Here is a 26,863-nt window from a genome sequence, read left to right as displayed (position 1 = left end):
ACACTTATATAATATATTAGCATCTGGTTAAGTATAATTAAGTCCAGATTTGGTTCCATTAGAGTCTTGTTATTGAAAATATCTCATTTTTTATATTCAGAATCCCAGAAATGTTTTTTTTTTTAACTATTGTTTTTTAACCACCAGAAAAGTATGATCTACTAATCTATTGATATACTGTAATATTAATTATACATCATCTAAACCTCTGTCATTATCTGGTTATATTGACGCATTTAAGTATAAGTAAAAAAGTTAAATGTCATAATTTAAACACTTTTGTCATATCTATTTGTAAGCAGAAGGAAATGAAAATCAACAAAACAGATAATACAATTAAAGCTTATGAGGAGTAACTTTAATTTTAGGAAGGTTTATCTATTTCACAAAAATCCAGCTATGTTTTTCACCGTTACATGCTACAAACATTCTCTGAATTTACTTGTAAGATACGTTGTAAGTGTCTGTATGTGACAGTTGTTTTTGTTTCTGTTTTTTTTTTGTTTGTTTGTTTTGATAGAGCGCAACTGGAGAATGAGAAGAAGAAGCGTGAGATTGCAGAAAAGGAGAAGGAGCGGATAGAGCGGGAGAAGGACGAGCTGATCGAGAGGCTGAGGCAGATCGAGGAGCAGACGCAGAAAGCTCAGAAAGGTTTGAGAACGGCAACACCATTCAGGGCATGAACAGAGAGCTGAAACCCCCCCTTCAGGTCACTTCGGAAGAAATATGAATGGCAGTCAATGGAGAGATGAATAATTTTCAAAAGTGAATTTAATGATCCAAGAAAGTTGCAGTTTGTGGCAAAAAATTGTGAAAAAAATCTAGTTTTGTGTCAAACAGCAGAAAAGACGGCATGTGCATGATAGGTAATACATGTCATCGACACCAAAACGGCCGTCACCATGGTAAATTTCACCTCATTCTTCAAGAGTGAGGTGAAAAAGTGATAAGAGGCAAAAATTCTGACAGTCTGATCATGTTGAAAGTGCACAGACATCTTCTGCAACTCTGAACAGATTGTGGACAGAGACAGGTATAATGAGACCACCTCTGACTTCTGTGTAGTCTTTGTATATGAGTGCTTCTACAAAACTCATCCCTAAAAACAGGACATGGGGGCTAAAAATTCTAACCAGATGTAGATTAATGTTATGAAGCAGGTTTGGAAGCACTTTTGGTCTATTTTAAAAATAAATACTGAGATAAAAGAGAAACTATTTCTCAGATAAAACACATTTTTATATTATTTTACACTATATTTAATACAAAAATCTATATGTAACATGGTCACAGGACACGAAAATTACATGCTACTATTTTTTTGAATATCTTTTTATTCTCTCACAGGTACATTTTAGGAATTGAGCTAATTATGCAAGGCAAAAATGACCGCTATTGCAAAATTATTCGCAGCTTGTATGTGTTTAACCGGGCAGGTTCTGTGGACACAATGGGTTACATACAAAACCTGGAATGAGACTGCCGGTTCATGAAAAACCCACACGTCTGGATTAGAAAAACCACAAGGATCCTCAAATTTAACACAGTGTCTTTATTTATAGCAGTATATAAGACCATTTACAGCCATGTTTTTCAGATCAAATGCACTGACACCTAGGAAGCTTTTCCTGTCCCAATTTTGGTCCTATTTATGGCCCCGATATTTTATTAAAAATTCATTAATTTTGGGAGGGCTCAGAGCAAGAGTATAATTTTTTTGCATTTATCTGAGGTCATCATTAGGTACATCCTGGGGGAAAATAAGTCTAAATTTCTCTCTTATTATTTGGTCTAAAAAAGCTGGCAAAGTGCCAGGTAACAAAAATGTACCCAGTTTCACCGAAGCATCCATTTACATATTTTCAGTCAGATATGACTTTTATAAAACTATCCTTTAAAATGATTGACATCGTATATGTGAATGATAGTATAATACATACATGATCAAAAAACTGTCACTGACTGCATTACAATACGGAGCACAACCAGAAGAGACGGGACTTCAGCTCAGAAACACAGAAACACCTATTTATCCTCCTAAGACTCAGGAAGTGTCAGCAAAGTACAAGCTTTTTTTGTTTTTTATTAAATAAGTGCCTTTATTGGAAACATCATGATGCAACAGTTTTTTCTGATGCAGTTTTTAAATTTTTTATGGAATGTCCTTTGTAGTGGACAGTTTTCTTTTCTTTTTTGTATGAAGTTGTGAAACTCTTGTCCACAAAGGTGGACAGAAAACCCATAGCTGGGTCTGAGGAGGTTAAATAAAACTCAATTCTTTTCTCTTTATATTTTCATTTTTCACTCATTTGGGGTTTTTATACCTGTCTTTTCTTTGCACTTGCTTGTTGTATGTTGCTGCTGTTTACTCACGGTGGGATAAATCTTATCTTATCTTATCTTATCTTATCTTATCTGATGCAAACTTTCTTAATACTGAGCACCCTCAATGAAATATTTCAGAAATTTTCCTACCTGTTGTAATAAATAATTACAAATTGCAGTGGTTGGTACACTTACTGTTATTGCATTTTTTCCTGATTTTTTTTTTGCTTTTAGATTTTTATTTTGTGTTCAATAATCATCAAAATATCTCAAAGATCAGGGTGGTCTGAGCCCCAGTTTGATAGACAAATTGCCAGTCCAAACCCACCCTCATTTCCATCTACTCATCGCCACCCACAATCCCAAACACTCACTTTCTGACACTGAATACGATGAAAAATATGAGCCTAAACCACCAAAAATGGAATGTTTACAACAAAGAAGGAATACACTGGAGCCTGTAAGTGAAAATCGAATTTAAGCCAACTGTTATGTAAGAGGGGGAGAGCATGCTCCCGCTTGAATAAACGGAGGCTTGGGGCTAATCGAGCTGTGGTAGCCAGACTGTTCTGCCACTGGGAGATCAGGTATCTCAGATCTAAAAAGCCCATGTTTTATGTGTATGCATGTATTATATGTTGTTAAACTGCCTATCTGACATTAATTTTTATTGCTACAAGAAAAACTGTTTTATTACAGTTTATGCAGAAACATAAAATGCTAAACGTTCACAATGAATAGTAAGCAAATGTAACTGTGTGTGAATAAGAAACACATTATAAATCTAAACACACCTGTGATTTGCATTCATTTGACATTTCCCAAAGGCCAGCATGGCTTGTAGGAACAGCTGCTTCCATGGTGGCATGTGTTTGAGTCATAAGTAAAAGAAAGGTTAAGTCATAAATATGCCTTTTTGCAACTTTTCGCTTGTCTGAGGGAATTTGCATACAGTGAAGCTTCCACCTCAGGGGACAGTCAGGAGATGAGAGCAGGCCCAGGCAGTATCAGTTATAATATAACATGGAATTATGTAATATAATATGAAATTATATTAATACAGAAAATACTTTTTGCTGAGGGATCCTCATAAAGGCAGTTTCTGTACTTTCATCAAAAGTGAAGACAAAGTGGAGTAAGTTGTTGCTAAATCTTTGCAGATACAAACATTTGAACAATCAGCATCCATATGTCCTCCTGTACACATATAACTATAATAAATTCCATGTATTCCTCATTGTGCATGCAAGAAAAGACCCTTTTCTCAAATAAATGCTGTCAAAAAAATGCCATAAATATTTATACTTTGTTTTAAGATGTATTTCAGTGACTTTGTGACATATACAAAATAATTTAGTTTTATTCCAGAAAAGACCAAGCTCCTAAGGGGATCTTTGTCAGTATCCTAGCTTTCTGTAAACATCGACTCTGTGGTGCAACCTTCAATAAATGAAATAAGAACAGGAATAATGTCAGCATGTCTGACACTCCAAATCCAGGATACCCAAACACAGTAAGCTGTTTCCATGAAATTCAGAACATTAACATATTATGAATAATGTTAAAATATTAGTGTGGAGTTAAACATAGTCAGTGATACATACACAAGTAAACAGCCAGGACACCTGTGTCTATCATGTGTCTGATTTCATGTCACTTCTGCTTGAAAATCATCACAATCTGTTCCCAGATGATTTTCAGTGGTTTTATTGATCATGTCATCTTGATGGTTATGCAAACTAATGTAGCACTATTCACTGTCAGATCAACACATACACATTGTAAAACCTAGTGCTGGCAGGTATGTGACATTCTTTTAAATGAAACAAATATATTATGTTTACTACTACTAGATCACATTAAAAGATGTTGTAATGTTCTTTTTCCCTTACTTCTGTGCACCACTTTGCATCTAGTTGTGTGTCTGAATAAAAGTGTGTCAACTTCTACAAGATGAAACAAGCACCATTTGTCTCAAAAATGAAAAAAATGAACAAAACCCTCATAATATATGAGGAACTTGACAACTGATGTCAAAGGTGTCCATTCCTTAGATAAACCATGTGACTCAACTCTCGTAACAAACACTGGATGCATTGTAAAAAGAGAGCGCAGACCTACGCCAAGACAGGTCTGCCCCCCCCCGATCACCACCAAAATTTAATCATGTCTTCCTTGTGCCAGTATCAACATTTCCTGAAAATTTCATGAAAATCTGTCCATAACGTTTTGAGTTATCTTGCTAACAAACAAACACGCACGCACACAAAGCAAAGTGATCACAATACCTCCTGGCGGAGGTAAAAGGTAACAGATATTCTGAAATATAACTAAACTGTCTTATACAGCAACAAGTGGTGCTTGGTTATATAAAAATAATGATAAAAAATAAAATAAATTAATAAATGTAAGCAAGTTGTACTTGTTATAAGTGACAAAAATAGAGGTGTTTAAGATTTGATATTGTTAAAGGAAGAAGTTGTGAAAATGGTCTTGCTCTTAAAATAAGGGGAAAAATCTTGTTTCTTTTCTGAGACATAATGCAAACCATCAAGTCTATTTCAGTATCACACCTACAACAGACTGTTTGCCGTATGTGGAGATCATTTTACATGATGATTTTCATTTCAGCGCCCAGGTAAACAGATTAGTGTCCACACAAACCATGTGTCAAGTGTCTCAGAGCAGTGTCATTAAAAAACAGATCAGATGTTTATTTTTCTCATGTGAGGTAAGAGGTGTGGGACATATTAAGACAGAGAAAAGCCCTATTGATCATCAAATTGACATTATATGGACAGTGTTATCCTTAAGTGACACATTTTAATATAGTTTCAAAGTGTATTTATTTTATTTGTTGATTTATTTAACAGGGGCATTGTACATTAATTCACATTGCTGTAAATGCAAAACCTAATTGCTATTTTTCATCTGCAGTCCCTGGACAGATGTTTAAGGTAGCATATGGTTATAAACATGTAATTTTAAAACATGAATGTAAAATACCCAAACACAGATGAGTACAATACAAGTTTTGCAATACAAAATGTACAATTAATAAAACATCAGACAAAGTAAGTAAAAAAATTATTAAAATACTTTTGGCACTACAATGAAAGTCTAGAATGAAAGAAAAATATCACAATGTGTCACAGACATCAATATATTTTCTTCAAATGAGGTTAGTTTTTGTGCTTGACAAAAAGACCCATATTCACAAAGAGGCCTTGATTACACAGCGATTTCATTTTGCTCAGTGTTATTCGTCTTTGTATGTCCCTGATCACACACAGGTCTCAGACTGTCAGTAAAGTGTGTTTTCATACGTGTGCACAGAGCTGGAGGAGCAGACTCGCAGAGCGCTGGAGTTGGAGCAGGAGAGGAAGCGGGCCAAGGAGGAGGCAGAGCGACTGGACAAGGAGAGGCAGACGGCGGAGGAGGCCAAGGCAGCGCTGGCACAGCAGGCAGCCGACCAGATGAAGAACCAGGAACAACTGGTACCAACACACACACCATATTCACCACACCCACAACTGACTTATTTATCCAAACTTTAAAGCAATTCCCCTTCTGGTTGTCATGTCTCTGTATTCATGGAATTTACAGACCCTTAAAGGAGTGGTATTTTGCTTTTTTTAAATGGAATTATTCATTTTAAAACATTCCCCTGTGGTCTACATAAACTGTAAATTAGGGGTGTCAAACTCATTTTTGTTCAGGGGCCACATTCAGCTAAATCTGATCTGAAGTGGGCCGGACCAGTAAAACAATAACGTAATAAAATATAAAAAATAATGTCAACTCCGAACTTTTCTCTGTGTTTAAGAGCAAAAAAAGTAAATTTACATTATGAAAAAGTTTACATCTACAAACTATCCTTTTAAACAATGTGAATAACATGAACAAACTGAAAAAATAAATGTAATTATAACAATATTCTGCCTCAGTTTATCATTTTACATATGTACATTATAATGCACAGATCACAGTGGATCACCAAATACACAAAACATTTAAAATAACAGACAGAATCTTGTTAAAATTGTACTTACTTCTCTTAAGACATTTCAGGTTGTTCATATTTGTTCAGGTTATTCACATTTTTTGCAAAATTATTCTTTGTTTTAGTGGAAATACATGAAAATATTTACGTTTACAAAGAGAAAAATTTGGAGTTGTCATTATTTCTATGTTATTATGATAGTATTTTACTGAATCCTGCCCACTTGAGATTGAATTGGTCTGAATGTGGAACCTGAGCTAAAAGGATTGTTCATATCTTAGTGTAATTTTCGCATTTCACAAATTCATCCCAAGGGCCAGACTGGACCCTTTGGCGGGCCGGATTTGGCCCCTGGGCCGCATGTTTGACACCTGTGCTGTAAATGCTATGCTTGGGTCTGAATTCTTCATTAATTCAACTCCACAGGTCCATTTTCAACCCTATTTCTGAGGAATGACACCAGAAAGGTTGTTTTGAGCGCTGGCCCTTTAAATGTAAATGACTCCACCTCCTCCAGGTTGTTGGCTGTGCTGCTCTGTCCCGTTCAGCCACTTGTGTTTATTAACACAACCAACAACTGAACATTTTAGGTCAGAGGTGTCAAACATGCTGCCCGGGGGCCAAATTCAGCCCACCAAAGGGTTCAGTCTGGCCCCTGAGATGAATTTGTGAAATGCAAAAATTATACTGAAGATATTAACAAACAAGGATGTTAAAATCATTTTAGGTCATTTCAGTCTAAAGTGGATCAGACCAGTAAAATACTAACATAATAACTTATAAATAATGAGAACTGTAAATTTGTCTCTTTGTTTTAGTGTAAAAAAAGTAAAATTACACAAAATGTTCACATTTACAGTCTAGCCTTTAACAAAAAATGTGAATATCTGAAATGTCTTTAGAGAAGTATGTGGAATTTTAATAATATTTGTCCTGTTATTTAATGTTTTATGTATTTGTAGATCCACTGTGATCTTTAAGTTGTGATTCACATGTATAAATGATAAACTAAGGCGTAATATTGTTAACATTACACTTATTTTACTAAAGAATTTTCAGGTTGTTCATATTTGTTGATGCTATGTTCAAGTACAATTCGTAGATGTAAACATTTTCATTACGAAATTTACTTTTTTCACTCAAAAGTTCTTATCCTATTATTTATATTATTTTACTGGTCCGGCCCACTTTATATCATATTAGGCTGGATGTGGCCCCTGAACTAAAATGAGTTTGACACCCCCGTTTTTAATCAGCTCAAAGTTTGGACATATTTTCAGTATGGACTACAACTGCTGCTGCTGATAAACAATTATGTTGTACTTGGAGAAATGTTCGTCAGGAGTCTTGACTTTGTGCAAATGTGATGTAACTAGTTAGAGACCTAAAAATTAAGCAGGAATTCAAACAGGTTGTAGAAGTCCACTCGATTTTTACCAAAATGAATAGAAATATAGCTTTGCAGCAGTTGGAGGGTTCAAATTCAAACTTTATGATCTATTAGGGTCCAAATACACAAATAAATGTACCAAAGACTAATAAAAGTGGGTTTAGCAAAATATGACCCTTTAACGATTGAGTCATAGGTTTTGGCAACAGAATAAACTTTGCTTTTAAGCCTGGCTGTGGTTTGTTTTCCATCCCATATCAATTTGGGCAGGTGTGAAAACTGACAAACACCCACAACTGAGACACTTTTGAGGTTGAGCTGGTCTGGTTTTGTCTTGACTCGTTTTCCCTGTGAGATGTGTTCAAACAGCAACCAGGAAACAGAACCTGTAGTTGTATTTTTTATTTTATATCTTAATCAACAGAACCATCTTTGTGCAAGTTTTCACTGTGACTTACTAAATTTCTCTGTTGTAACCAGAGACATGCACAGTCAGTTACTAAGAAGGGACCATACAAGCATTAACGTGATAGGGGAGACTTGTTTCGACACAGGACGTAAGGAGGAGCTGGTGCTTATAATTATGCATATTGACAGAACAGTCCTTGGATTTTCTTTATGCCAAAAAAAAAAAAATTAAAAAATAGTGCAGTAACCAAGGTTATAATAGTTATGGCTTTTTCATTATAGTTTAGTTTTATTTAGTTTTAACTTTTTTTTTCTCTTATTCAGTTAGTTTTAATTTGTTTTTAGAGCAGGTTTGCTAGTTTTTCTTAGTTTTCGTTATTTTCTAAATGCTTAGTTTTAGTTTAGTTTTAGTTTTTTCATATCTTTTATCTTCTTCGCCATCAAATTCAAATAAATCCCATACAGAACTCTTCTGCTTTCTCCCAACTTAAGTCTCCATGTTTCCAGGTAGAGTGGGGACGAGAGGACGAGTCTAAACGACAAGTGACGGACCGTTAAATATCATGTGGTGCCAGCAGCTAAAATTGCTTGAGGGACATAAATCGCTTTCATATCAATTCGACGTTGACAAAGACGAAAACGAAGGGAATTTTATCCATAATTTTCATACATTTTAGTTAGTTTTGTAAGCACACAATACAGTTTCAGTTAGTTACAGTTTTTTTTCTTTTAATTATAGTTTTTATTTATTTCAGTTAACAAAAATGTTTTTACAATTCTAGTTTGTTATTTCATTAGTTTTTGTTAACGATAATAACCTTGGCAGTGACTAGGAGCACTTTATATTGAAATTGAGAGGACTGATAAGGCCAGAGAAAATCTAAGATATTTAGTAGTCTTTTATTATGAACTTTATGAACTTTTTCCTGTTTTTGCATTTTTTCTCCTGCTCCGACACAACTGACAAATAAGAAACAGTAATAAAGCACTTTTAAACTAAGCGTAAACTGTGGGCGCAGACATACAAAGGACAGACAAATCAATAATCATTAGCAGCAAGGGATAAATAAAGAGTTATAGAAGCAGATGAAAGACTAATGACTTAAACGCAGATGGACTGAACATGTTCATGTCAAGGGTTCAATTTTAGTTTAAGTGCTTAAAAGTGCTTGCATGTATAACTGATGTGATTTAATTATTTATTTTTAATATTAACTCTTCCAGGTTAGATGAGAAGCCAAAGCTACTTATATTTGATATATTTTGAAACATATCTTTGTCAAAAAAGAAAATTGTGAAAAAGGTGTCCTCAGGTTGACCCCAGGTACATTTTCCTCTTAATCTTTGCCTCGAAGTGGCTTTCCTTTTTTTTTTTTTTGGATAAAACTTTGTGCTCTCCTTTAATTTCTAAAGTTTTTGCTGTTATGAAGCATAATTTTAGATGTTAATAGCATAGCACAATGTACATCATTGTGATAAAATTGACAAAATATAAATGAGTATATGTATTCCTGTAGATTCTGTATGTATTTTACCCCAGTGATAAGGTGTCATGCAGGAACAATTTGAAAATGAAGTCCTTGAAGTGTTTGAATCTGATCTTGAAAATTGTGCATGAATCCTGTAATACACCAATGGGCAGCAGCATCTGCAAAAGCTCTGTTATATTTTACTTATTGCCGTGAACATTCTCATGTGGTTTAGTGATGTTTGGTGGTTCACATGAGGTTAAAAAAATAGAAAACAAATCAATGGCGAAACACTCCATCTTAACAAAGCCATGGACTGATTCATCTCCAGAACAGGCTGACTCAGGGTGTGAACATGCCAAGGTTATTATCGTTAACGAAAACGAACGAAATGACGAAAACTAAAATTGAAAAAACATTTTCGTTAACTGAAATTAATAAAAACTCTAATTAAAAGAAAAAAACGATAACTAACTGAAACTGTATCGTGAGCTTACAAAACTAACTAAAACGTATAAAAATTATGGATACAATTCCCTTCGTTTTCGTCTTTGTCAATGTCGGATTGATATCAAATTGATTTATTTCGCTCCAGCAGTTTGAGCTGGTGACACCATACGACACTACACAGTCTGTCATGTCTGGTCACTGGTGGTTTCCAGTCGTCTTCTGGTCCCCACTCTACCTGGAACATACAGACTAAAGCTGGGACAAAGCAGCACAGTCCTGTCTGGGGTTTACTGTAGTGATACATGGGTCGGGTTTTTTTTTTTTTTTTTGGCGTACCGTGTGTGTGCGCGTGATTGACAGAGACAGAGCAGAGCTAAAGGACAGTCAGTGTTGAACTAGCATCCAGGTTAAAACTGGAGAGTTTATCACCATGAAAAGGCCTTCCAAGCCCTGAACTGCACAGTTTAGAAGAGGAGAAAAGAGGAGGATGAAAACTAATCCAATTACAGAGGTATGGAACCTGTTAGAATGTTAAAAAACGTTTGATGTTACTAGCAACAGCTAGCTGAACTGAACTGAAGCAAAGTTAGCTAATAATGGAACTGGAGATGATTAAGAGATGAGATATCTGCTAAGGTGTGGTTTACTGATGAGGAACTGGGTTAGATATGTTTATAAGTGGTTTATATATGTTTCTGTCTGCTTTAACTGCTGGTTAGCTGGTTTATAATAGGTTCCTATCTGCTTTAACTGCTGGTTAGCTGGTTTATAATATGTTCCTATCTGCTTTAACTGCTGGGTAGCTGGTTTATAATATGTTCCTATCTGCTTTAACTGCTGGTTAGCTGGTTTATATATGTTCCTATCTGCTTTAACTGCTGGTTAGCTGGTTTATATATGTTTCTGTCTGCTTTAACTGCTGATTAGCTGGTTTATAATAGGTTCCTATCTGCTTTAACTGCTGGTTAGCTGGTTTATAATATGTTCCTATCTGCTTTAACTGCTGGTTAGCTGGTTTATATATGTTTCTATCTGCTTTAACTGCTGGTTAGCTGGTTATATATGTTTCTATCTGGTTTAACTGCTGGCTGCTTTGTGCATCTCCTCTCCTGCTTTGCACATCTTCGCATTGTTTCACGTAAGTGACGTGTATGGATTGCACCCCACCTCAACCTGCTATAGGGAATTTATACATTGTACGGTACATTGTGTCTCTGCTCAGTCCATGAGCCGCCCTAACCCGACCCCCAAATAAAGTGTCCAGGGTAACACATATCCACGCCTCACTAATTTCTTTGAATAGGATGATGAGGAAGATAAAATATATGAAATAACTAAAACTAATACTAAAACTAAACTAAACTAAACTAAAACTAAGCTTTCAGAAAAAAACGATAACTAATAAAAACTAACAAACCTGCTCTAAAAACTAATTAAAACTAACTGAATAAGAGAAAAAAAAGTCAAAACTAATTAAAACTAAACTATAATTAAAAATCCAAAACTATTATAACCTTGGAACATGCTGGGAAAAACCATGGCAGCCCTCTTATTTGAGAACAGCCTTTTTTCAGGTATCTAGTAATAAAATTTACTTGCATAACACTGTGCATGTTCCTTGTAAAGGCGCGGGGAAAATTTTCCAGTCATAAATCTGTCCTATCAAATCATTTAATGTAGCATGTAATAAAAATAAATAGTGTTAGGATGGGTGTAGCCTATTTTAGAGGCAATAGTAAGACCTAGATGTCGACTAATAGAGGATTTTTAAATGCTGATATAACAGTATGTAGGAACAGGAAATTTAATTAAATTATCTTTATTAAAAAAGATATAATCATTAAACTGAACATCTAAGTCAAAATCATAAAGTTTGTTTTTGTTATACAGACAGACTGAGGCTGTGAAATATCAACGCTACATGATCATCATTTCATCTACATCAGTGACTTGGAAATGAAGCAATGATTGCCTGGATCATACAGAGTTGTTTATTATTTAACAGCTCTAATATGTTAATAATGAGGGTTAGAATTAGGAGCTTCTATGATGATCTTACTCTAGATTGGAGTCGTCATGTGGATTCTGCACTGTTGGACAGCCCTGATGTGAAGCAGCCACGCCCATCCACCATGCCACTGTACTTAAGTAGAAGTACAGCTACTTGGGTGAAAAAATACTCTCGTAAAAGTAGAAGTACTGATTCAACTCCTTTACCTAAGTAAAAGTAAAAAAGTACAACTTCTCAATTGTAATAAAGTACAAAAGTCAGAAGTAAAACTGCATTTTTTGCCATGAATGAAACCATACTTATTTAACACTTTCAGTTCCATGGGCCGATTAAATCGGCTTTACGAAAACAACCTGTAAAGTGCCACGGGCCGATCAGATCGGCTTTGGAGAACACGCCATATTTGTGTACAAACAAACCATCCACCCCCATTTCTTTCTCACATTTCGATGACGTTCTTTCTGTGTCCCCCTTTTGAGACCAAGCAGACGGGAATTTGAGGTCACGTGACCGAATAATATTTTTATATCTTTTTAATGTTTCTTATTCTCCGGTGTTTCATCAGAGGGAGCCCTCCATGCCGGGGGGCGGCTGTGGACTCCGGGGGCTGTAGCGCCTTCTCTCACTGGGGTCCGCTCCTTTCTGGTGGGTGGGGGTCCCAGTTGGCCCTCTCCCACTAGTTGGGATGCGGGGCTGTGTTGCTGGTGCCTGGTCGCCGGGGTCGGCAGCTGCATCCTGGTGCGGATGGCTCCCTGAGACAGCGCCTCCTAAATTGATGTTTTACTTTTACTTGTACATTTTTGTTCTGGTCTACCCGTGCTCAGTCAGTCTTCTTAAGTATGTGTGAGCTTGTGGGTTTGCATGTATGTGTGTGTGTGTGTGTGTGTGTGTGTGTGTGTGCGCGCGGGTGAGTGGGTGGGTGTGGGTGGGGGGCGGTACTGATTTTTAAACTGATATGTAAAGCACTTTGTGCTACAGTTTTTAATGTATGAAAAGTGCTATATAAATAAAGATTATTATTATTATTATTATTATTATTATTATTATTATTATGAATTATGCAAATTACGATCAATAATGAATCGGCTGCGTCTGGTGCGTTTTGAATCTAATTAGCAATCGGTCGGATGTTACCAAGCGGTTTCCTGCAGGATTCTTCAAATATTATAAAAATGACGCGAAATACCGAAAAACGGCCAAATTCTGTGGCACTTTTAAGGCTTATTAGCCCCTTAACTGTCTGGCACTTAAAGAGTTAACCAGGCAGAATCATATAGAGAATCATATAATCATATAAGAATTTTCACGGGTACAGGTAAAATTAAATGAAATGCAGGCGGGTAGTGGGCAAGGAAGTGAAAAAATTAAAAAAAAAAAAAAAGATTCATGGATGAAAATATTTTGCAGGACATTTAATGATGATGGTCATCTAATTTGACCGTGGTTGATCCACAGACTGTTTGTTTTATTTTGAAGTGAGCTTCACCTCTGTTTATATCTGGTTAAAGACCTCATTGAGCTGCACATATTAGAGATTTATTGATGGCGTGTGTTTTAGCCAAAGATAAAGCCCTTAAAAGTGAGTTACTGTGTAAACAATGTGTTTAATCACGGGTTGGGTCGTGGTACTCAGGTTTGCGAGTACAGGCAGAAAAGTTTGGAAAAAAAGAACCCGTACACGACTCTGGTACTGACCCTGTTCAGGACTCTGGTACTGACCCCCGTGCAGGGCTGGTACTGACGCCATGCAGGACTCTGGTACTGACCCCCGTACAGGACTCTGGTACTGACCCTGGTCACAGCCTGTGCTCCTTCTCTACTCCACTGATATTCCCTCTGAAGGGATGTATTTTACATGCTATCACATCCGTTTAGTTTGAAAAAGTAACAAGCCTATTCTAGAGAATGTAAGAAGCATAAAGTACAGATATTTATGCAAAATGTAGGGAGTAAAAGTAAAAAGTTGGCAGGAAAATAGATATTCAAGTAAAGAACAGATACCTAAAAAACCTACTTAAGTACAGTAACGAAGTACTTATACTTCATTACTTCTCATCTCTGAAAACAAAGAGCGACTAGAAGCATAAATCTTCCTGGAACCTTGTTGCAAAGTTGGCTATTAGGTCCACATATTTGTGGTCTGAAAATCTTGCACATGGCAAACCAAGGGCTGTTACTGCAAATCTGCATCATGGTTGTACAAACATTTCTGGACTGAGTTGTACAGGATCAATGATAATGACTTTATTAAATAGAAAGTATAAGCCAAATCCACCTGTGTGCTCTACTTTAAACTTTATTCTCATTCATCATCACAACTTTTATGTTACTTCATATTGGTAGCTTCATAGCAAAATTGCTCCCATTTTTTTCAGGTCATAGTCCATGATGAGAAATGAATCAGCAGTTTTAGGAGAGTAAAGTAACAAAGATATCATAATTTGGTCAAGAATATGACTTAGACAATTATGCTATGAGCCTAATGATATTATTTCATAGTGAAAAGATGAAAGAAACTTCTATTCTAATTTAAAAATCTTTGAAAATGGGTCAAATTTGCCCCCAGGAAAACAGTGTCGACCTGAATACCTGATTGTTCAGACTGAACTAAAAACATTATAACTTTATAGTGTCTTTCTTTTATGTTTGACAGGCTGCAGAGTTAGCAGAATTCACCGCCAAAATCGCTCTTCTTGAGGAGGCCAAGAGGAAAAAAGAAGAGGAAGCAACAGAATGGCAACACAAAGTAATAATACACATGTATATATGTTTTATATGAACAGGTTTCTGAGGTGAAAACACACAACTGTAAAGTACATGTTTGTAGTGGAGTGTTTTATTGGACAGCTTTGGGGGAACGCTGCTGGACTATACTATTAAAAAAACCTGTCATTGTCTGAACAGAAGAAACAGATTCAGAAGTAAAGTAAAATAGAAGTAAAAGAAGTAAAATTCTGTATTGAAATTTCTGTATTCAAAATTTTCACAACGAACCAAGAAAAGAGAAATGGTGAATATTATGAGCAGAGACAGAGGATGTGTATATATACATACATACGCGCACACACACACACACACACACACACATATGTATATATATGTATAATATATAATGTTCACTATTTGCTTGATTATCCATTGAATTATTCAATCACATACTTGTGTTTTTCTGGAGGGACTGAATATTATTTTAGCTGTAACAAAAGGAGACTGTAACAGTTCATCAACAATAAACATGAAGCAAATGTTAACTTCACTATTTGTTTATTTTCCCATAATATCATGTGTATTCTTGTCAGTGAGCATTAAAGACTATAAGTGTAAATAAGTTTGTTTGACACACATTGGACATTGTGTTTCTGTGTAAATGACATGTGTGATATCTTCAGGCTCTGTCAGCACAAGAGGACCTAGAAAAGACCAGAGAGGAGCTGAAGACGGCCATATCTCCTCCGGCGCCTGAACATGACGAGCACGACGAGACAAACGAAGCGAGCGCTGAGCTGCTCAGCGACGGCGTCTCCAGCCATCGCAGTGAAGAAGAGCGCATCACAGAGGCACAGAAGAACGACCGAGTCAAGCAACAGCTACAGGTAAGAGCAAGCAGGAGAGGAAACCAAAAATAATAACAGTTATCTGGTATTTGTGATTATTAATTTAGGGTTAAAGCTAAAAGTGTTATCACAAAAAAGATTAACATTACAGTTTAGTAGCTGACTTTTTGGCTGTGAGTAAAAGTTGAAAAACTAGATGTTTTGTATTGGTTTGAAATTATTCATAGAAGATGCAGCAAAACGTAGAGACACCTGTAGTCCCTGAGTTTGTGATAATGCTCAGTTTGTTCATTTTCTTTACTTTAGTATAAATCAAGACAAACAAAAGCAATCTACAGTCACCAAGATAAGAAAAATGGTCATTTCTGGTTTTAAACTCTCACTTACAGTCACTACATAAACATTGATAGAACGCCATCAGTGCAATTAGTGCAATGTTTGTATTGGAACAGATTTAGGGCAATAAAAATGTTCCTAGTAAAAATAAAATATGCTAATGTTCTGGCCCCCCGGGGCATTTGACAAGTTCATAATCATTCCCTTCTTACTTTGAAAATGCTATAAAATCCTGAAGATGACAACAACAAAACATAAATCTGTCATAGTTTTTCAGTTTAATTTTTATGTGGTAGCAGAAGGGATAAAATGCTAATTGTGCATATGCAATGAAATAGTGTAGTTTGGTGTCATTCTATTAAATCAGAAAACTGAAGTTAAACTGAATGCACTGTTGAAGATGGAAAATGCAGTTTTCCAAAACAGTGTGAGATTGATGTGGTTTGTTTGAGAAAGGTGTCTTTGCTCATAAATGTGTTAACTTCTTTCTCATGAAGAAGCAAATATTAGTCTGGATGGAGAGTAAAATTAAATATGTCATATGAAATTACATTGAATTAAAAGGCACTAATAATAATAATAATAATAATAATTGTAACAGTAATAAATGTATATAGCACTTTCGATTAAAGTGCTTTACGGCCCAAGAACAATGAAAGAGTAAGAGTAAGAGCACAAATTCATTAAAATAACTAAATACAGTTCTAGTAAAAGCAGTTAAGTACAAGTTAAAATCAGAGCAACATCATAAGAGTCCAAACAACACAACTCAGGACTCATATACAACAGTAAACAAGCGGCTCTTTAGGTTTGCTTTGAATACCTCTACAGAACATTGGTGACACTGCATGTTTCATACTGAATCTTTTCCACCAAACTGATGATCAGCATTAGTAGTAAACATTTCCAGCCCTCTTAGCAGGATCAGGATGTAATGTGTGTGTGTTTGAAGTGGATCGTGTCATTCAGTCACTCTTCTCCGTTCAGGCTCTGAGTTCAGAGTTGGCCCAGGCCCGGGACGACACCAAGAAAACACAGAACGACATGCTGCACGCCGAGAACGTCAGAGCAGGCAGAGACAAGTACAAAACCCTGCGCCAGATCCGCCAGGGCAACACCAAGCAGCGCATCGATGAGTTCGAGTCCATGTGAGGCTCCGGGAGGAAAGGTGGAAAACAATGATGAAGAGACGGTTTGTCTCGTTGCCATGCCAGCGCCTCCCTTTCCTCGTAAAGCCCAAAACCTGCTGCTGCTCCAGGAACTCCTGCTTTTTTCGACCCAGGAGGAAAACAGGCCAACGGGCTTCGTAGCTTCTCGCCAAAGCTCTGCCTGGCAGCGTTTGGCCAATCACACTGCTACCTGCTTTTTAGAGCTCTGCCATCACCCCAACAAAGCACACATATTTAAAGTCTTGAAAACAGCAAGCAGCATATCCAGTCAAACTGTGCAGACAATTTAAATCTTTGCATGTATGGTTATTAAACAAAGGGACAGTTTGACAGAGTGAGGAGACTGGACTGAATTGGTTTACTTAACAAAAGAAATGGCCATTTGTAGCTTGTTATTGTTGCTAGCACACTTGTGTGTAAAGCTTTAATATATGTACCTTCCTTTTACTTCTTTTGTCATTGAATTTAAATAATTTTGGTTTTAAAAGAAACGCCTTATTTGTCTTCATTCCTGTCTAGAATTAGCTGTTATTATTTTGTGTTGGAAACTTAGTCTGTGGTCATTGTTCTGTTCTTCAGCTAATTTATCTTCAATGTGTTTGCATGTGTTCACTGACAGTCAAGAGCTGAAACATGCAAACTTTTTCTGCTCAGTATATGTTCTTTCTGTGCTGGCATCCATGGAGACATTTGTTCAGATATATATTTTGCCTCACAATAAAGAATCGGTTTATATTTCGAACTATGCAGTATTATCTTCAGAGTATTGACTGACGTAAGAGCGCAAATTATTGTAATATTAGACACATTCATACTCAAATTTGTAGTTTTCAATAAAAAAAAACTAACAAGATCCAAATATTGGTAATAAAACGCCATCACAATGTCTTTCACACTAACACTGGTACTGAAGCAAAAAGAAACTTCACTGATTGAAAACCCTAATTTTGCAACGGTCGAACAATTTTGTGTTTCATGAAAATATTAAAACAATATTTGTTCTGGAAAATAAACTGTTTTGTTTAAACCTGCAATAAATGACTTTTTGGCCCACTTGGGGGCAACAAACAAGTTGTGAAAATAACACCTATATTTATATTTTTTATGTTGCTGGGGGATGTGTTTGTAAAGTGTCCATTTCTACATCAGGTTCTTCATCATCCATGAGACGTTTCTGTAAGAGTCTTCACTTTGTCTTTGGTCCAGACCATCATCGGAAGAAAAGACCAAATGTTTTGTTTTCATGTGTCATGTTTGAAGGCTGTTTTGTATCGAGATTGATGTTAACTACTGTTCTGAGGAAAAAGAATATTAAACAATTATATCAAACAATTAAAATGACAATTTAGTATCTCCAAAATAATAAGAATAAGGCCGATTTATTGTCATTATAGTTACACAATGAAATTCCATTGGGACTCTCACATGGCAACAGATACATATTAAATCAAGCAGAGTCCCATAAACAGATTAAAACAGTAACAACATAGTTAAGTGGTGCCAGGCACAACAAACCCCGCCCCTCACACATATTGTAGTTTATTCTGGCATCGATCCAGCTGATGCCATCATGTCTATGTGTGTGCGGAAGTCAGCATATCAACTGACTCTATGTGCCAAGTTTGAAGTAAATTGAAACAAAATTGATGGTTTATAGACATTTAAAATTTTGCCCATTATAAGTAAAGGGGAAAAATAGATTTTTAAATAAAATATTATACAATATATAATAAATTATTTGTTAATTTATAAACTATTATGATATATAATAAAATAAAAAAAAATTAAACTTTGACCTACTTTTCCCAAAATGTAATTACATCTATTCTGGGTCACTGGCAGTCTATAAACCTAGTTTTAGAATGAATTCAACCAATAGTTTTGCTGCTGAAGTGTTAGCAAACAAACAAACTGAACCAAAAGCAATGGGGTAAAAATACAGATAGCAGGTGAATCATTCAAAACATTAAATGAAAGTGCATTGTTAGCTCAAGTATTACAGATATTGCAGATATTTACTCCATTTTCAGGACAAATACGTTACCATTAAAAAGGGACCGAACCACTGCATACATGCACGCTGCCATGACGACCACATAATATCTCAACATGTTGACCTGGTATCAAACAAAGACCAAATCTAAAAGATGGATGCTGCAAAACTGCAACGCTGCATCATCCTGCTGTGGTGCAGCAGACACAGTCTGACACTGCAGCTGTCAATCACCCTTTTATAATAACAGATACCTCATTAAAACAAACCCTGCCTAGTCTTTAAAGCTGTGTATGACTTTCATCACCAATTTTTCATCAGATCTGTAAAACCTGAATCATAGCCTAAGTATCACAAATCTGTAAGTCTTTCTGTGATTACTCACCTGAATCTCTTCCCTCATGGTGAACAGTTTCGAAGTGTACTCCTCCATAAACAATCCATTTGTTTACAAACAGAGCCGGTAGGTCAGTTGGGCATTTTTGGAAATTTGTCGCGACGTGCACTGTGGGAAGCGGAGCTCCATGCAGCTGCATTATGGCTGCAGTGGTAACAAACACAGAAACGGCTTCATGGCCTCTTGCTACTGTGGCTGCGTGGAGCTACAATTCCCATAGTGCATGCTGTGACAAATTTCCGAAAATGCCCTCCTGACCTACTGACTCTGTTTGGAAACAAATGGACTGATAATGTAGGAGTACACCTCGAAATTGTTCACCGTGAGGGAAGAGATTCACGTGAGTAATCACAGAAAGACGTACGGATTTGTGATACTTAGGCTATGACTCAGGTTTTACAGATTTGATGAAAAATTGGTGATGAAAGTTATACGCAGCTTTAACTACTACTGCACACCCATACCATCACAGATACAGACTGTTGAACTTCCTCTTTAGTACAGGGGAGGCAGCGTTCATGGTTTACAAAAATAATTTCAATTCACCTCAATCCATTTTAACCCATAAAGACCCAAACATCCAAATCCTCTACGCATGGACAATGTTTAACCTCTGTTTATCCACTAATCCTATCAATCCATGTAAATAATTGGTGTAAAATACAGTTTGTCATCTTTTCATGGTCATCAGATACGACCCATTTGGATGTTCAGAGGCTCTGTAGTTGCCATGGAAACACCGTTATCTTCTACAACATTGATTCACCAGTAAAACCCATAGTTGGATCAATGACAGTGGATGGACACACTGGGTTTATGTTCAGTTAATGATAGATTTAGCCGAAAAGTCACTTTTTTCTTTACTTTTCTCTGTTTCTGATATAACCCTCAACTTTACTCTGAGCTTTTATGAACATCTACATGATCAGTGAATTAAAAATAGGAAAATACATCATTTTCACTTTAGGGATTCAACATAAAGAAGATAATATTACAATAAATGGTGAAAAATCACTTAAGGAATGTTAAATACAGAAAATTTTATGTGGAAACTGCCATAAAAGAATCACTGGGTCTTTATAGGTTAACTGAGACTAAAATAGCCAAGAAAAGACAGCAGATGACAATAAAAATGCACCAGCCTCATAAAATCTAACAGAACTCACCTTTGGGGGAAAAAATAATAATTAGAAGTGTACAGTTTTTAGTTTGACCAAAGTCTTATTCCTAATTTTCAGTCACATAACCAGTAGAATCCTGATGGTCCACACTGGATCTGTCCATTTAACATCTGTGTAAATGAATACTTACCTCGAAAACAAAGATATGTGATACACTTTGGACACTTGTGGCCCATATAAATCTGTCTGCAGTATGTTAGTCTCTAAAAACAGTGAAGGCTGCACTTTGTTTACATCCAGGAGCTGCTGAAACTGAACAGTACAGTTACACTACCAGTCAAAAATTTTAACTCACCTGGTTTTTCTTTATTTTCATGACTTTTTACATTGTAGATTCTCACTGAAGGCATCAAAACTGAATGAACACATATAGAATTATGTAGTTAAAGAAAGTGTGACATAACTCAAAGCATGTTTTATATTGTAGATTCTTCAAAATAACCACATTTTGCTTTTATTACTGCTTTGCACATTCTTGGCATTCTCTCAATGCACTTCATGAGGTAGTCACCTGAAATGTTTTCCAACAGTCTTGAAGGAGTTCCCAGTGATGCTGAGCACTGGTTGACCATCTGAGGTCCATCTCATGTCATTTAAATGAGAAGGTGTGTCCAACCTTTTGACCGGTAGAATATATGTACTTTTCATGCAGATGGATTATTGTTGCTGCTGCTGTTTGGGAGGTGGACAACTACATCCTCTTTATTGTCAGAGGTGAGGCTGGTTAGATGTTGTTACCTAACAGCCTTGTCTCAACTACAGCTCATTCATTTCAGCCCAATATGACGGTTATGATATGAATCTAATGTAAACATGTTTCCAGCTGCAGGATAGGTTCTACAGTTTAGTCTGCAGCTGGTTTTCACATTTTCTTTTCCCTTTTTCTTGTTTTTTTTGTCTGTTTTGCATCCAGCTGATCAAAAACTACATGGCATTTTAGTGGAATAAAATTTGGTAAATAACTTTTAAAGGTGGGGTCTGAGATGTTTTCCTGGAGCATTTTTTACTGTGTTGGTTAAAATCCCCTTCACACCCTGATTACAACTAATTAATTAAATGCTGTAACACAAAAATTTAAAAAATGAGTCACCTGTGGAATGGACAGGACTGAAAAAACACCATCCAATCATTTTGAGCGCCCATTCAAAATGATTGAACAGTGATATGTCTATCAAACTCAACTGTCATTCACCCCCCCCCCCCCGCGCATACCCCTCTTCGTGTTCCCAGAGTAGTGATGGGACTTTTGGTTCTTTGAAGGGAGCCATTCAGTCAGGAGCCGTTCACTGAAAAGAGCCGTTCAAAAGACTGGCTCTTTTATGTTTTTTGCATTATTTTGAAACACCAATGTTTTAATGACTAAAGAGAAAACAGGTGATGATTGACATTACATTTTAAAGGTGTTTAATTGGTGCAGCAGTAAATATTATCTTATTGTAAAAAAGAATAGTTAGTTAAAATGTGTGGGCTAAATCCATGACATGAGAGGTGACATTAGGCAAATGCTGGAATTTGACCAAAACATCACGGTACATTATGTGGACTAGTCTGTAGCCTAAAAATGAAGAAAATAAAACATTTTCTTATGAAATAACATTTTATTCTCCTCAAAATATTTTTTTTGCAAATATTGCAAGTTGCATGCCCATCTTTTCTTCCTGAAAAGTGCATCCAAATACAACTCCTTTTTCTTTGGCTCTTTACTCACAGGTGGTCACTCACTCACTCACTCTTAAACTTGTCTCTGGTTTCGACCAGTCTTTCAGCTCCGCCTCCTCCAGTATGCTCACCTCACGCTTCAAACTGTTGTTTTTTACTAACTTCTTGCCATTTTTTTTCTGCTCGAACATTCTCCTCCTGCCCAATGCCTCCCCAGTGATGCTAAATTGACAGGCAATCAGACACTCCCTCCTTAAAAGAAAAAAAGGAACGGCTCTTTACAAAGACTCGGTTCCCATCGTTCATTTCAAAGAGCCGTTCAAAAGATTCGATTCATTCGTGAATGTCACATCACTATCCCAGAGGCTGGAAACACTTGTACAGGAAGCGAAGCCAGAACCTGGCTGTATTAGTTCTATTAGGATGGAAAGTTCACTAGCAAACTGTTTTGTCACAAACATAAACCACCAGGAAATGCAACATTAGTCAGGTAGGTCTGAACTGGGGCTGTTCTGTAAGAGCGGGGGTGTAGGAGGAGACTGACTGAGGTATGCATGGATCCGTGAGCCGGAGGCTCAGCCAGGGCCATAGTTGGCGTTGGAGCTCCAGGCGGGGCCGTACTGGACCTTAGCCGGCAACGGAGCCTCAGCCCGTGTAGGAGACGGAGCTGTGGCCGAGGCCAGGACCGGGGCTGGGCCGGACCGTAGACGGCATCAGAGCCCAAGCCGGGGACGGAGCAGAGCCTCAGCTGGCGAACTGTTGCAGTGCAGCGCTCATGAACCCTCGGGAGCAAGCACTGCATGTGCCACTACTCTGGAGGCGTGGCTTCAGAGGGACGTCTGAAGAAAGGGGTTTGGACTTTTGAATTGAGTATTTTCAAAATGGAGCTTGCTCGAACCATTTTTCTAAGATCTCAGACCCCACCTTTAAGAGTGAGTGAACGCTTCTTTTGCCCCCAGGTTGGTGTTATTAGGAGTGTGTGACGTTGCATTAAAAAACATGCAAAGGGCCTGAACTTTTCTGTTATACTGCATCCGGCCACCAGGGGGAGATTGAGATGTCTTCACCTTTGAGGAACTGTTACTGGGTCCATCCTACTGCACAGTCTATGATATCTAGATAATGTCCCAGTATTGTACATATTACACTATATGGACAAAAGTATTGGGACATGTTGAATTCAGGTGTTTCTTTTCTAACAGGGGTCTGGGTGACAAAACAATAATGACAAATGACATAATATAGTTTTATATTGTGATAAATATCATTGAATTGAATTAATGTTGAATATTTAATTCTACCGTGTTTTGGTTATTCATTTATATTGACATGCATGACGTTGTTTTATTCCATTCCTTCATTTTTGCATTGATTCGACAGCATCATGTTATGTTATTTCTGCCCTCTACTATGATACATTCAAATTTATTCAGTGTGTCATGTTTTCACATTTTCTGTATGTATCTCTTTTATGGTGTTGTTTTCTATGTTTTAGTGTCTTTGTTCGCATCTTGTTTTTTAAATTGTATTCTGCTGTTGTGCGCTTCTGCTTTGTCTGTCAAAGCACTTTGTAAACTCAGTTTTGAAGGGTGCCATATAAATAAAGTTATTATTATTATTATTATTGCATTGGTTAGTTTTGTTTAAACTAAATCTTTGCTTCCAAAGTGCCTGAGAGGTGGTTTTTATTTAATTTCTCTCAATATTGATTTTGTTTTGTTTTTAATTTATAATATTCTACCCCTAAGTTTCTAAAGTATTTTTCATTCTCTGACTGTAAATTATAATTTTCTACCATAACTAACCAGCTACTTTCTTCACATCTCACTTAGGAAGAAAAATCTCCCATTAAACTTTAAAGAAATATTAATGTTTATAAAATATATGGTCAAAAATATTGGGACACATCATGGCTACAGTTCTTAAGATACCCTGTTCATGCTGATTTAGGATATAATCATCAATATTTCTTTAAAGTTTAATGGGAGACCTGTTAGAAAAGAAACACCTGAATTCAACATGTCCAAATACTTTTGTCCATATAGTGTATTTTACTATTGTTTTGTCACAGTGGTAGTGATGAATTTATGTAATTTGGTGTTTAAGGCAACTGTTTGTACCAACTCTGCTAACCATAAGTCTATAAAATCAAATATTATTAAGAAGCTACAAAAGAAAATGTGTCTTTATTTAAAATGTCCCCCACTACATAGAAATTTTTGTCATAAAAACATCATATAAAGAATCAGTTGATAAATGTGACTTTACTGGGTCATTCCATCTCAAATCAACCAGATTTCAGAAAGTGCCCCACATGGCCCCCTCAGAAAATTCTGTAAAAATTCACACTTGTTCACCTACCAGATAAACGAACACATCCAAAATTTTAATGTCATATCTGTAATAGTTTAGGAAATACAGCCCTTTGAAAATGTATGTCTTTTTTTTCTTTTGCAAATTTGCTTTTCGGCCAACTTTGAGGAGCTATATCTCCTTAGGTATTCAAGCCACACAGCTGAAACTTACTGTCTGGGGTGAAATCCCCCTGAAAAGACCATATTTTGCATCAAAATAATTGTAGGTGCCTTCATGTTTGGTCCATGAGGCCTTGAAATCAGGCCAAAAGGCTCATTCTTCCAAATGTCCTCTCTCTTCAGGCTTGCACTGTGCCAGAATGGATGAATGGAGAGACCTCATTTTTTTTGCATGGATTCTTATGGTCAAGATGCAACAGTATACTGCAAAAAGACTACATTTCAATGAAAAATGTTGCTGTGAGGCAATAAATAAAATGGGTCGATTTCAATTTTTCACAAAAATACTCTTTATTTGAGCACCCTAATTACCATGTGGCCAGTTAATGAAAATTTTAAAATGTTTACCATGTCTTCATATATGTTACAAGATGTGCGCAAAATTTTAGCTTTGGGATAGAACTGGTTCTATTTTTAATAATTTTTTTACTGCATGACTATATTTTCTTCAAATTGTATACAAATGTAGGTGTAAATGTCATTTACACCATAGCACAAGTTATGATAATACTTGAGATATTTGAACTAGGGTGTGGAACTACATGATGGTTCAGATAGAATAATTATAGATTTCCCAGAACTGGCTCAGGTTGATGCCTGTAGTAGAGACTTCTCAGAAATTGGATGGAGCTGGTCAGTTGACCCAGTTTCACCAGGGTCAATGACATAAATGTAGCTACGATTTCCCAGCAGTGTGGCTTGAATACCTAAGGAGATATAGCTCCTCAAAGTTGGCCGAAAAGCAAATTTGCAAAATTTAAAAAAACCAAACAAAAAACATTAATTTTCAAAGGGCTGTATCTCCTAAACTATTACAGATATGACATTAAAATTTTGGATGTGTTCGTTTATCTGCCAGGTGAACAAGTGTGAATTTTTTCAGAATTTTCTGAGGGGGTCATGTGGGGACCATTGGTTGAATTGCCATGGAATGCCCCTACTGTACTGTACCTGTGGTGAACATGTAAATATGAACGACAGTCAGCACCATGGGAAAGCTTGAGCCGGGGCTTTTATTGTTCATTTTTAATCATATAACAGTCAACACGTCTCATTTGGCAACAGATTATGACAGGTTTTCATAAATGTTTTGGGTTTTATTCCTTACAGCTTGGAGCACATAACAAGAAATCCACCCAAAATGACATGTCAGCATTAGAAAAGACACAAATATAAACAAAGATACTATAGCAATGTCAGCCACTTTAAATGTCAAAGTTTCTTTTGTTTTTCTGCTGTTTTACTTTTCTTTTTTTTTTTTTTTTTTTCAAAATAAATATAATGTGCTGTATGAGCGACTCTTAAATTTAATACAAGCTTGTTAAATTAACCCATAAAGACCCAAACATCCACTGGCACCAAGAAGTATCTACTGATCTGAAATGTTTAATACTAGTTGATCTGCAAATCCTATCAATACATGTAAATAATTGGTGTAAAATACAGTTTGTCATCTTTTCATGGCCATCAGATATGACCCATTTGGACGTTCAGAGGCTCCGTAGTTACCGTGGAAACACTGTCATCTTCTACAACATTGATTCACCAGATAAACCCATGGAGTTGGATCAGTGACAGTAGATGGAGACACTGGGTTTATGTTCGGTTAATGATAGATTTTGCTGAAAAAGTCCCTTTTTCTTCAGTTTTCTCTGTTTCTGATATAACAACCCTTCACCTTAATCTGAGCTTTTATGAACATCTACACGATCAGTAAATTAAATATAAGAAAATTAAAGATTTTTTACTGAAACAATGCAAAACTTAGAGGGTAAAATTACAATAATGCTTAGAAATTACTAAGAAAGATTAAATTTAGAGGGAAAAAAAATCATTTGGGAACTGCCACAAAAGTAGCACTGGGTCTTTATGGGTTAATACCTTCAGAAATATTTCATGCATTTTAAAACACATATCAGCATCTTATCTGCACAACTGTAAAAAGAGATGTTAACATCTGATCCACATTTTTGAGTTTTGAGGA

The 26,863-nt window shown here is 36.3% G+C and overlaps 1 protein-coding gene across 3 annotated transcripts in view; it reads left to right on the top strand.

Annotated features, from left to right (window-relative positions):
* Positions 1–18,149, top strand: part of LOC115412352 (radixin) — an 80,378-nt gene extending 62,229 nt beyond the window's left edge. For all 3 annotated transcript variants that reach the window (XM_030124800.1, XM_030124798.1, XM_030124799.1), the window contains exons 11-15: positions 521–651; positions 5,662–5,822; positions 14,710–14,802; positions 15,446–15,649; positions 16,934–18,149. In XM_030124800.1, the coding sequence (XP_029980660.1) occupies positions 521–651; positions 5,662–5,822; positions 14,710–14,802; positions 15,446–15,649; positions 16,934–17,098 (754 nt within the window). In that variant the 3' untranslated portion in view covers positions 17,099–18,149. The remainder of the gene's footprint in view (positions 1–520; positions 652–5,661; positions 5,823–14,709; positions 14,803–15,445; positions 15,650–16,933) is intronic.
* Positions 18,150–26,863: the final 8,714 nt, after the last annotated feature.

This window comes from Sphaeramia orbicularis, chromosome 21, assembly GCF_902148855.1.
Source record: "Sphaeramia orbicularis chromosome 21, fSphaOr1.1, whole genome shotgun sequence".
Classification (NCBI taxonomy): domain Eukaryota; kingdom Metazoa; phylum Chordata; class Actinopteri; order Kurtiformes; family Apogonidae; genus Sphaeramia; species Sphaeramia orbicularis.
Note: the sequence above shows the minus strand (reverse complement) of the source record. Positions and strands in the feature narration are given on the sequence as shown.